At 31.7% G+C, this 13,271-nt stretch overlaps 1 protein-coding gene across 1 annotated transcript; it reads right to left on the reverse strand.

Moving 5' to 3' along the window:
- Positions 1 to 4,328: 4,328 nt before the first annotated feature.
- On the reverse strand, positions 4,329 to 12,381 carry LOC108986174 (citrate synthase, glyoxysomal). The gene is made up of 13 exons (XM_018958695.2): positions 12,000 to 12,381; positions 11,202 to 11,382; positions 10,136 to 10,221; positions 8,978 to 9,082; positions 8,044 to 8,106; positions 7,724 to 7,833; positions 7,270 to 7,389; positions 7,119 to 7,194; positions 6,831 to 6,904; positions 6,601 to 6,721; positions 5,997 to 6,094; positions 5,767 to 5,890; positions 4,329 to 4,751 (listed from the first exon to the last, which is right to left on the reverse strand). Exons 1-13 carry the CDS (start codon positions 12,252 to 12,254, stop codon positions 4,620 to 4,622), a joined length of 1,545 nt encoding a protein of 514 aa, XP_018814240.1. The 5' UTR covers positions 12,255 to 12,381; the 3' UTR covers positions 4,329 to 4,619.
- Positions 12,382 to 13,271: the final 890 nt, after the last annotated feature.

Consider the following 13,271-nt stretch of genomic DNA (forward strand, 5'->3'; position numbering starts at 1 on the left):
ATTTAGAATGTATTAATCCCTCTTATATACAATTTAAATATGCTCCTGTGTATAATAGGGCAATTGTGGTAAAAGAAAATTCTTGATTAATTGAAACTGTTACTTCAGTATACCATTTCTAAAAATTTATTTTATCAAGGATATTAATGAAATTATTTGTTTCGTCTTTTATAATTATTGTTGAACAATCTCATTGTTCTTTATTATGTTCTTTATAATGAGGATTATTTACGTTTTTATCTATTTTTAATAATATAATTTCTTGTAATAATTTTTCATTTGAAACGTTTTTAAAATCGGATGTTTTCAAATTTCTAAACTCTTGTTTTATCTCATTAATTTCTTGTTATAGATTTTGTATTGTAATTTTTTGTTTTCCTGTTTTAAATCTTCCTACTATTTCTGAAAAATTGTAAGATGCTGAAGATGTTACTGAAATGTTTTGACTATTAAAAGTATCTTTTGATTTTTTTAAGTAATCTTTTCTTTCTTGAGGATCACTAGTTTTGTCTATTAATTCTAATATAATATTTTCTTGTTTTGAAAGTATATTAATAGTTTTATTACAAATACAATTAGTCTTATCTAAACAATTGCAGACCTGTACCTCATCTTCTTCAGATTCACTATCAGAAGATTGCTTTGAAAAACTTGATTCTTTTAATTGATAGATTTTTTCTTCTTCTGAAGTGCTTTCCTCCTCTTCACTTGAATATAATATAAAAATGTTTAATATTTTTCTTTTAATGTTTCATATATATTTAGTTCATTAATCTGTTATTTGACTTTACAATGTGATTTATAATATCCAAATTTTCTGCATTTATAACAAATAATTTGTTTTTTTTTTAATTTTTATTAGTTTTTTTAGGATTTTTATTAGTTTATTATATATTTGTTTATCTTTTGTCTTTTTATAGAGTTTTTTCTATTTTCATTTTTTGTTAGAATAATTCTTATAAATTATTTTTTCCTTTTTGTGTCTTCTTAAAGGGGCTAATAATGAAGTATAACTAAATTGTTCAAAAAATATACCTAATTCTTTTTTAGTAAATTTCTTTTCTTTATCAATTTGCTTTTTTAATCTTAAAGCATTACACATAGTTAAACCAGTTCTATTAATAGTAGTTATTGTATCACCATCTGTGAGATTATGAAAATCAATAGTACCATATGATTTTACTAATGATTCTCATACCTTTTGGGCAAAATAATATGAAAGTTCGGCTATGAACTTTTCCTTCCAGTATGGTTGTTAGCAGTCATTTCTGATCGTAACTTTAATTAGAAATACATCTTTATACCAACAAAAATCAAATAATTGAAGACATTTTAAATTAATCAACAAATCATTGGTTCTTTCTTTGAATTGAACAGGATCATCAACAAAGTATTTGGTTAATACATATATTAAAGTATTTACAGAATTTTCTAACAGTAAACTATTTTATGTTTTAATCACTTGTATGTTTTCATCATGTTTATATGCAGTTAATATTTGTGTCTTTTGTTTAATTGAAAATTAATAATCCCACCAGCCTTTTAATTGGCCAGTAAAACCTATAACAATAATATGTGCTACTTGGTAATCAGTTTTTCTATTACTTTTATAGACATTAGCTACCATAATCATTTCTTGGAAATGGTTTAATATTTCATACTCAGATAATCCATCTATATTTCATTCATATAATACACCTGGTAAAAAAACAGATCTTATTATATGTTCTCTTTCTTCGAATTGTATATCCGGTGGAGTAGGCTTCAGATACCAATTACGAGTAATAGAAACATGATGTTTAGAATCCCTAACTGAAAAATTATTAACATGATCTCCTCTAATCTTATGTATTTGTAAGTCTAAATTTTTAAATTGATTTTCAATATTACTAATTTCAGAATCATATAATACATGTGGGTCTATCTTACTTAATACATTAATATAGGGTTGCTTTCAGGTAGATGCGGTATTACTAATATTTAATTTTTATAATTTATTATAGATTTGTTGTAATAAATCATTTTTATTTTTAGAAAAAATAGTTTTTAGATGAGATTGGATCTCATGGAAAATAAATAAATGAGTTTCTTTTGCTTATTTAATAGTAGGATTAATAGGAGATATTTGGATTTCAATTATTTGTAATTGTTTACTCATGAGTTTTAGATATAAATTGGTGTAATTATTTATTATATTATCAGTATTTTTAACTTCTACTGAATTATTATATTTTAGGCCAATATTTGAATATTTCTTTGATTGAACGTCTTGATGGCTTCAAAAGTAAGAGCATAGACTTCTTCAAACCTCGCTTCAGATGGGGAGACCTCAGCAAGCAGCCTCCATGCATTTTCCTCATATGCCTCTTCATAGTCCTTCTTCCTCTTTAAAACCACGTGCCCGCTAATCTCCCATGCACGCAGCAGGGTTCACTTGCGGGTCAAGAAGCTCTGCACTCACTTCCCCAAGAGCTTGTTTCTCAGCATAACACTGTGGGAGGAGGAAGACAAATGCAGGCATCAGAAACGGTGCTTGATAAGTCTTCCACAGTATATCCACCTTCAAAGACGAGACCTCTAACTGGATAATTTAACAGCTTGGAGATCTTCACCCCACCATCCAAAGTGGCGTTATTAACTCATTATAATGTTTTATACTAATTTCTAACTTATTCCTATTAGTATTATATAGTTGTACTATAGCATTTAATTACATATTGTTGTACTAAAGTATTACATATTATTATATTAGTTTCTAATTTAATTATATATACTAGACTTAGTATTATATGTTTAATGTTATTATACTAGTGTTATTATACATTAGTTATTATATATTAGTTATTATACATTACTATTACAAGTAATTATACATTATTATTACATGGTAGTATAGTATTAGCTCATGCTAGTATAGTATTGAGTTTAAACATGTTGTTGTACTAAGTAATTATATATTATTATATTAGTTTCTAACTTAATTAAATATTAGACTTAGTATTATATGTTTAATGTTATTATATTATACTATCGTTATTATACATTAGTGTTACATGGTAGTAATATTGTAATAGTATGATGTTTACATATACTAAACTATTAATAGTCAATTTAATCTATGTATATTATAGTATTAATATATTCTTTTATAATAATTAGTTCATGCTAATATAGTATTCAATTTAACTAACTTATAAGATATAGCTATATAAAATTTATATGATTAATATATAGAAAAATACATATTTTTATAAAATATGTACAATAACAGAGTCAGAGGGCAAAGTTGGAATCGGTATGTCAGTCCAACTCCGACTTTCCAGCTAAAAAAAACTTCGACTCCGACAAGTCGTCGAAGTCAGATTTTGCTCAGCCCTATCACTTGGGGGAGAACTTCTGATTTGCAAGATTGGACATCCAAGTAAAAATGACTCTAGAGAATTTCTGTTATGAAACGCTATCCACTAGATAGATACCCAAGACATTAAGAAACTTGTAAATTCCTACTAAATAAACATATTAAAATGATAGTTTTTTACTAATAGAACTATTATTTATAACTTTCATCAAATAAGCAAATAATGCCAATAGAATTGCGATGTTAAAAAACAGTCGGAACTTGGTAAACAGAGTAGAGATTAAAAAAAAAAAAACAACTTATGGATTTAAATCCACAGTGTTCATGTAAGATTCAAATAAAGTAGAAGTTCAATGAGTTTAGCCATTGAATATGAAAAAAAAAAAAAAAATCTACCAAGCTCATTGTTTCATATCGCTCATCTTAGAAATTTTATTCATGCTCATTTAGAAATTATTCCAAACAAACAAATTAAAAGCATGTCATTGTAGATTATAACAGGTGAAAGTTAGTGAAAGAGATATTGGGATGACAACAAAAAGAAATAGAAATACAAAAGCTAGAGCGATGGTAGTGTGGCTTTTGGTCTCGACAATGGCTTGATGCATTCGTGTTGTAGAGAGAGAGGAAAATGAAGGTGTAGAGCTACAACAATGGCGAGGCTTTCCTATGGATGTGTGTTTGTCCATTGGTCATTGTTCTCCTTCATATGATTGAGCCAGTCTTTGAGTGAATCCGCTTGACCATTAAAGTCCAAATAGAAAAGGCAGTAGACAGTCTTTCTCAATGAAAAACAAGTGAAGTTAGAAAACAATGCTCTTTTTATATAGAGTATATATTTTAATTTTTTGAATTAAATACAAAATCAGTAATAGAACATTGATCACTTTCCAGGCTGTCACTTGGAAAATTTGAGAATGAGAACGATTGTAAAAACAAACGTGACCTAAAAGTGCCATAAACCAAGCAATGCCAAAACATCTAAAATTCATTGATAAAGAAGCTCTGATGACTTTCCAGGCTGTCACTTGGGAAATTTGAAATTAAGAAGAATAATCAAGTCACTAAGTTTCAAAATACCACAACATACACCGTTCTTATTTGTGCTGTAATACAATATGCCTAAACCATAACCCACAAAAGCATTCCACTTCTACTTTGTAGGCATATGATCTGCAAAGAAAGACATTTATTCCTGCTTGTAAATAGATGTGGTAGAAATGTTATTCTTTCGGCATGCGAATTCTGGAACAAGCCTTGCCTAAACCTCAGATCCAGCCAACCGCCGTCTCGAGGCATTTGAAACAGAAACCTGACCAAGCCTGTCTGTCTCTGTCAATGCCATCCGTTCATTGAGTGGCATATAATGCCGCAGCCATACCCCAGTATAAACCTGCATTATCAGACAGATCTTGGAAATGAGTAAACAGTAAGAACATCAGGAAATATAATGAGATTCTTCAAACACGTGTTCCCCAAGTTCGTGCCCGTTTAGTTTTGAGTTTGAAGCTTAAAAAGTACTTCTAACTGTCTAAAAGCTCTTTTATAGATAGGAAAAGTCTTCTTGCAAGTGAGTGTGCACACCAAAACGCGCACCGATGTTGACATGTAAGGCATCCGTTTAATGAAACAATACGAATTGAGACGGAAATGATTTTTATGAGATAGAAGACCTTATTCTTCTCTCAAGATTTTCCTTCTTTTATTTTTCTTTTCAATAAAAAAAGTCATATCAACGTCGGTATGCGGTTTGGTGCGCCAAACCGCTTGCACTTTACAATCATAAAACTTTTCAATAAAGCTCTATAATGAAAAGCTCTATTACCTACAACCATCCCAAACAAACACTAAAAGATAGGACGGAATAAAATAAAAAAACTTAAAAGCCGCAACCATAAATGCTGAGGAGAAATTTTAAACAGCTTAATTCACCAGAATGTGCAACCCATGGGTTTCCAGCTCCTTGTACTTAAAAGGGCAAAAAAATCATTCATACACTAGATGACCAAAAAGAAAGAGTGACCAATGGGTATTTAACATTATCTTATATACAATCCACTATATGATTAAAAAAATTCTAAATCAAATCTACAACTTAAAAAAAAAAAAGAAAGGGAAATGTTATTCTTCATCCTAAAGTTTTCCATCCACAACCACACTTGCTGATGTGGCATATTTTAAGTAGTTTCCATTTACGTGATAGACATATGAAACAACTTAAAATGTCATCAGCATAAGTAATTATGGATGACAAAATTTAGAATGACTAAGATTGCTCTAAGAAACAAGTTTTATACAAGAAAGCAAGACAGTCATTTTGTTCTGCCAGAGGATTAAAATTTATCACAAAAATAAAAAAACAGTGAAGAAAATTAAAGGAAAAAAAAAATCACTAGAGAGGAAATAACCTGTTGAGGTCTCATTATCTTTGTATCAGGATCATCCAGGGACTCTCTCCAGTGTGTCAAATACCCAGCCATTCGTGGGATTGCAAATAGAACAGGGAAGAACTCCGTCGGAAATCCCATTGCCCTGATCAATGAGAATTGATTCATACCAGTTATATGTGCTCAGAGAAAAATCTAAGATATCCATCCAGTGATGAATAAGCATTGAAATCTGTTTAATTTTAGTGTACCTGTATATTAAACCAGAATAGAAATCAACATTTGGATACAGTTTCCTCTTAACAAAATATTCATCAGACAGTGCAGCCTTCTCCAAAGCAACAGCAACCTACAAATGGCATAAAGATAAAAGATGAGTTCAGATGGTCTTATTCAAGAAATCCTAATGCAGTGGCATGCTATTAAGATGTGAAACTATATGGAAAAACATCAAAAGTGAACTGGAAGAGAACGGGACCCATGCATGCCTAGAACAATAAAGTTTATGCTACCAGAGTTTATTCTCTCATCAATTTAAATGATAAGTGTTTTCACAACTTATGCCATCAGAGTTGATACCTTGCACAGTCATAGATTTTTTCCGTTCCATTGAGTTATAAAATAGGTTTATCTTTCTCATTCAGTTCTCCCTTAAAGAATCATCTACTTTTGTAATTGACTATGATGTCAGAAATGTGCCAGTGCTCATAATTTGTTAATCATCTTTATTATCCGAACTGTGCTAGGGCTCAGGGAGTCAGGAAAACAGAAGGAACTTGAACAAACAACAGAGGACACATTCTGTCCTCTATGAAGAGAGAGAACATAGTGTTGGGAAAAATAAAAAGATAACACCTCAATTAGAGGATCCCGGCCAACAATGGAGAATACTTCCTCTGCCAGTTTCTTTATCACCTTTGCTCTTGGATCATAGTTTTTGTATACACGATGTCCAAAACCCGACATCTTACGCTTCCTGGAGAAATGAAGTGTATAATTTACCAAAATAAATGTGTATAATTTCATGCAAGCAGGCCATTATTGCCTGTTACAAAGTTAAGCAATGGATGTCACAAAATAACTACCTGTTCTTCACACCCTCAATGAACTCCGGAATGTTTTCAACAGTTCCAATCTCACTCAGCATCTTAAGCACAGCCTACAATATACAAGATAATGGGAAAAGCTTACTACCAGTGACGCAAAACATAGTTTGAGCATAACATTTCAGGAAAAGATAGAATCAAAGACCTAAACCATATTAAATATCAAATATTTATGCTGCCATGGAGGTGTTAAATTACAGTACTAGCCTACTAGGACCTCTCAAGTGTGGAAAAAGACTGAAAGTAAAATGCTGATACACTGTATACCTCATTAGCTCCACCGTGAAGAGGACCATACAGTGCACCAACAGCCCCAGCAAGAGCAGTGTATACATCAACTCCACTGCAGAGACAGAGCCAGCTATGTGAACAAAAAGTTTAAGGTTAATTTATTTTGGTCGGGTTTCAAGCTATCTACCTTGATGCTAGATGTCGAGCAGCAGCCGTGGAGCAATTCATTTCATGTTCTGCATGCAGTATGAAGAGAATATCTAAAACTCTAGCTAGTCGAGGGTTGGGTTTATACGACCTATTGCCTCTGCAAGTTTGTAGGAAGAAAATGTTAATCAGGTTAGATGAGACAAAAATCAAAATCTTGAAAATAATAAAAACCATGTTGAAAAAAACAAGATTCCGTTTGTCCCATTCTGAAAAACAATAGACTAAATTCATATTTATTGGAAAGAGGATGTAATGATCAAAACTCAACGCATCAGTACTGGCCTTTTAGAGAACAAGTTTTATTTGGATAGGTGAAAGAAAACCTCTTAAGAGGCCAGTACTGAAATAACATCAGAAGTAAAAGTTATCATGTTAGATAGAGAATAAGTATGTTATCCACAATATCATTGAGATCGAAAGATGCTATATACAATGAATCTAGCATGTATAAGAAATTCTCTGCATAAGAAAGGTTGCTGGATGGGAGAACAGGAGGCCTTCCTGCCATCCTCAAATAAGCTGCTGCTGCTATGGTTGGTGCCTGCAACAAAAAAAAAAAAAAAAAGAATTAAATCAGTTGGAACAAAATCAGTTGTTCACTGCAAGCCTATAGCAGCAGCAGCTGTGCTAACAAAACTTTAACAGGAAAAGCTTACATAAGTTTCAAAAACCAAGCATGTCAGCATTGATAATTATTGAACAACATTTGCAAGGCAAAAATAAGAGAGAAGAATAAATTGAATAAGCAAACCTTCCCGAGAATGCGTGCTATTTGTTTGTCTCTCACTTGTTTCGACTGATAAAGATCTTGGCCCTTTATAAACAAAAATAATAATGAGAAACGTCAACAAGTTCAAGGAACCTCAGACAATAAGTTTTTAAAAGTGACTGCCACAACTCAGGCTATCATTTGTTACTCTTTTTTTGGGTCCAAGCAAGGCTGTTTATTAATTGAAAACAGATAAAAATAATTGTCTTTTAGTAATTGCCGCAGCAATATTTTTCCAAATCAGCAGGGATAAGGGGGTGCAACTTATTCATATTCTGAGTAATAACACTCTTCACATAACAAGAACGTTTAAACAACAGCATCTGTCAATGAAGTAAATCACGATGTCAGTTTGTTTGCTACAGCAGAAACTACATCAACCCAGAATCCAGGAATAACTTCAAATTCGTCCATTTATCAAGATAGATTTTCAAGGTCAAGTTTGGGAACCAAAAGTTTCTCAAAAGTTTCCTACTCTCAATCCAAACATCTTTATACCAAACAATCTCAGTCATCAAAACATTTTACCTTGATTTCCATAACAAGTAAAAACCAAAAGTAACTTTCAAAAAACTAGAAATAAATAACTCACAAACCTCTCTTAAAAAAGCTTTCTCCATCCAAACATATTTCAGTGAGCCCCGCCACTTTTTAAAACCCCTATAAAAACTTCTCTCAAAAAATTTTCTCAATCCAAAGTTTTTAAATTGGAGTAATTCCTAGAGTTTATGTGGACAAAAATGGAAGGTGGAAGAACTTTTCACAAGTTTTCCCTTCAAAGAACATAACTGATAGAAAACATAAAAAATGTGCAACATAGGGTACCTGTATTGTTACACATCATACTTGTAAGATACCAATGCTTACATATAAAGGCAAATATGAAACTGCCTCAAACTCAAATTATCAAACTTACTCTAAGAGCAGGATTGGCATCAGGATGGAAGACTGAAAGAGCACTCATTGCACTGACAAGTACACCCATTGGGTGTGCATCATGAGGCATTGCCTGTATAATGTCCTATAAAACAAATTTAAAGAAGGATACCTTCTGTCAAAAATGAAAGTTGCTGCCTAAAAAAAGTAGAAAACCATTCTGCAAGCGAGATGTAGTTTTTTCTTGATGTTCAAGATAAAATTCAGCCTATCCATTCTATCACAAAAGCCCTTTAAATAATTGGATTTACTAGGATAAAGAGCTTTCATTACAGATTTAAATCATTTAGCTAGATAGCACACATTCGGAAAATTATGTTTACTACCAAAACCAAACCTTGGGGTTAAATCACATCTTCGAAAATAAGTACAATTGTCCTAATTATATTGCTTTTGCTGAATGCCATCTAGGAAACTAGGGTGGTGAAAATCATATGCCCACAAAGATGTTTCTTATTATCCTTTTTTTTTTTATAAGTAGATGTTTCTTATTATCCTTCACAAACAGACATGTTTTATGCTCAACCCATGCCATGACACACCATCAATATAAGAAACATTAAAATTCTTGGAGCATAAAATAATGTGATATTTAGGCCATGCTAATCACGTGACCGTATAATGTTTGTTCATGGTTTATCTAAGCAAATCAGAAAATGGATATGGGAGCAACAGATTAAGTGGGGCATTGATTTCCATGATTTCAAAAATAGAAACAAAAACGAAATTTTATCATGTCCTTTCATTAGCAGTGTCTATTCACATATGCAAGATTGGTAAGTTAGTCTTGACTAAAACAGACGCATATTCCAAGTTGTCTGCTAACGAAAGTATCATTTCCATCTTTCTAGAGATGGTTGTGACTAAATCACTTCGAGTGCATACAAGTACTTAAAAGTATTACCAAAACCATGAAGTCAGATGATGAATTTTTTGAAAACATCTACACCAAAGTCCACTTTTCCAATGATATGCAATTTATATATACATATATACATATATACATATATATATATAGAAAATTCTAATACATATTTCCTTCATGCCATAAGAGTACTTCTGCAGAACAAGCTCAATTGCATTGAGACAAGTAACCTATATATTCCAAAACTAGGTATACTGAGAAAAAATATCAGACCAGAATTCCCTGTGGTACAGCTGAATGCTGAGAAATGGCAAACTCCCAGTCTGCTAGCTGACTTCCAGAAGGCAAATTCCCATACACTGAAGGAAGGAAGCAAATTAATTCAGATGACCATTTAATAATTGAATACAAGTATGGTATATGAAAGTTTTTGAAGAAGCAACAAAATTATGTTATAAATAATAATAATTTTTTTCGTTGGAAATTCTTTGGTATTTTTTTATTATTTTTTATTGATAAGGAACCTTGGAAGCCCTGCAATTGCAACATGTATTTTACTCAACTCCAGACCCATGTAATGCGCCCACATAACACGTATTGAGTAAATCACTAGCTTTTCATAGATAGGACGTGGCTCATAGAAGTTTTTTGTACCTAGGAGTTCAAACCTTAGACCTGGAGCCATACCCCATAAACAAGGCCCTTACCACTTTAACCAACCCCTAGGGTTTCTCCAGTATAATTAATCATTGTAACACACTTTCCTCTGAGCATGCACAGAATATCAATTGCATATGAAGGTAATGGAATATTTTTGTTAGGAAGATGAAAGTTTATGCTAATTTAGGAACATGACAGATTATACTAAAGAGTTAATGCTTATAGAGACAGTACTGCAAGAGAAAGAGATGAGTAAAGCAATCAACCTTCCTTAGCTAGGTGTACTTCTAAACCATCATATCGGTTAAAACCCACTTTCTCTACCACTTTTTCTCAATCAACCTGCGACTCACTTTCAATAAAAAATCAAAGTAAAAAGTGACCAGGTCTTAAATGTCCAATGCACCTAAACTATATTTCATTTCTGGATGCCCAGTGTACTCTGCTGATGGGTTCTGCACCGTTTAGAATTCAAATTGAAGTTGAATCTGCTCAATAATCTCTCTCTTTTCTTTATTACCCTATGCAATCAAGGATTGGTTTCCTACGGAATTGTTTTTCACAAAAAAAATAAATAAATAAATAAACAGCTCTAGCAAACTAGTATTGTCATGATAATTTATCATGACTGTTTGTTATCAGAAACTACCACATTTTGGAAATTTTCCAGTGAACTTACTTAAGAGATACGCCACTTCCAAAAACGTGCTACTTTCTGCCAACTCTTCAATTGGGTAGCCTCTATACCTAAGGATACCCTCATCACCATCAATATAACAAATCGACGACCGGACAGGAGCTGTGTTCAGATAGCCCGGATCATAAAGTTTGAGCCCCTTGTCATTCTTTCCAGCTGTAATCTGTATGAAGAGAAATTCCACAAGGTCAAGTAAAATGGAATTAAGAAATCAGCTCACCCGATGTTACCCATCAATACAGAAAAAGTACAATGCCAACAGAAATAACAAACAAACATATAAAGATCCAATAGCCAAAAAAGTTCACATTTTATCATTTTACCTTAAGATTAAAAATAAAATGAGTCACAGATGGAAAAGGTGGGGGAAAAAAGCATATCTGATCTTACTTTACAACAGCTAAAAGGACCGCACATGATAACTACCAACCAAAAACACAGAAACATTAGAACGCTTAGATCGAACCCAAATCAGAACAAACTCCCGTGAAGCCCCACAAGCTAATTATTGAAAGCTTAAATTACTAACCCGCGTAATTAATAATTGAAAACCCAATCCCAACATCTTTTTTTTTTCTTGTTTTCTTTGCTGTTTTATAATATCTCGCCAGGCACAAAAACCCAGTCTATAAACAGCCATCACTCACCAAAAAGACAAACTTTAACAAAAAATTATATATAGACAAACAATACCCAGATAACAAAACCCAAAACAAACACAATTCAGCAATCAAGTGAGAAAAAAACGCTTTATGTAGATATATGTATATAAAAATATACCTTCTTGAGATCAGTTGCTTTGACGGTTCCTTCCTCAGAGACAGGGACCTGGTACTTCTTCCCAGTCCTCTCATCGACGATGGTGAGCGAGCCTCGGAGGTTGCCGGGTGGAGGGACCGAGGTCTGAGCGGAGAGGCAGTGGGGCTCAAGAGCTGGCGCGACATCGATGAGGCCAGTTGACGAGAAAAGGTGCGCAGTGAGAACGGCTAAGCGGCCCCGCGCCACCTCCACGGATAACTCTCTCACGCTCGACATTTCCTCTCTCTCTCTCTCTCTCTGTGTTTACCTTTCTCCTGAATCTTTTGGGATCGTGAAGGCCTGGCTATACGAACTACGAAGACCCAGCAACACAATTCGAACTTTTTAACATCTGTAAGGTGAACACAGGCATAATATATTATATATATATATATATATATACACGTGTGTGTGTGTATAGTGCTACTTTGCCTGCATGCATTCTGTGTAATATTTTTTTTTAAATATTTTTTAAATAGATTTAAACTTTTTTAAAAAATAAAAATAAAAATAGTCACTTTTTTATCTATTAAAAAAAATTAAATATATAAATAGATAAAATAAAAATTAAATTGAAGAGACATAATAATATTATTATATATATATATATGTTTTTAAACAAATTACTTTATAAATTAATTCACGTTATCTCGGTCAAAATCTTTTAGATCAATTGATAATATTTTAATTTCTCATTAAGAAAATAAAAAATGAAATCTCCTCCCCGCGTTATCTCGCTCATGCCGACACTAGCTTGTAAATATATTTTTTTAAGAAAAACTTCTATATTTGTAATTTATATTATTTTTCATCTTTTGTAGTTTTATTTTTTATTAATTTAATTTTTCATTTTTTTTTGTTTTTAATTTTTGTAACTTTTTATAACATAAGAATACGTGATTTTTCCATTATCTCTTAATGTAGATAAAGTAAGATGGGTATTTTTCTATGTGTAATGTTAAATACATTTTCAGTGTGTGTAAATTTAGTACATTTAAAAAAAAAAATAGTCATCATTAAAAAAATAATTTTTTCACATAAATTTTAGATTTATCATTTTTTTTAAATTAATGTGTGAGATTTATACACTTTAAGACTATAAATTTCATTTCTCTTATCGATATTAATAAATATTTTTTCAATCATTTTATATTTAAAGATAATTTAGAATATATTAAAAATATGACAAGTGGCATTCTTTTAAGGGAAAAATAACTTCTTACAGCATTTAAGTATAACCTATTAAAAAAAATA

This window comes from Juglans regia, chromosome 12, assembly GCF_001411555.2.
Source record: "Juglans regia cultivar Chandler chromosome 12, Walnut 2.0, whole genome shotgun sequence".
In the NCBI taxonomy this organism is placed as follows: Eukaryota; Viridiplantae; Streptophyta; class Magnoliopsida; order Fagales; family Juglandaceae; genus Juglans; species Juglans regia.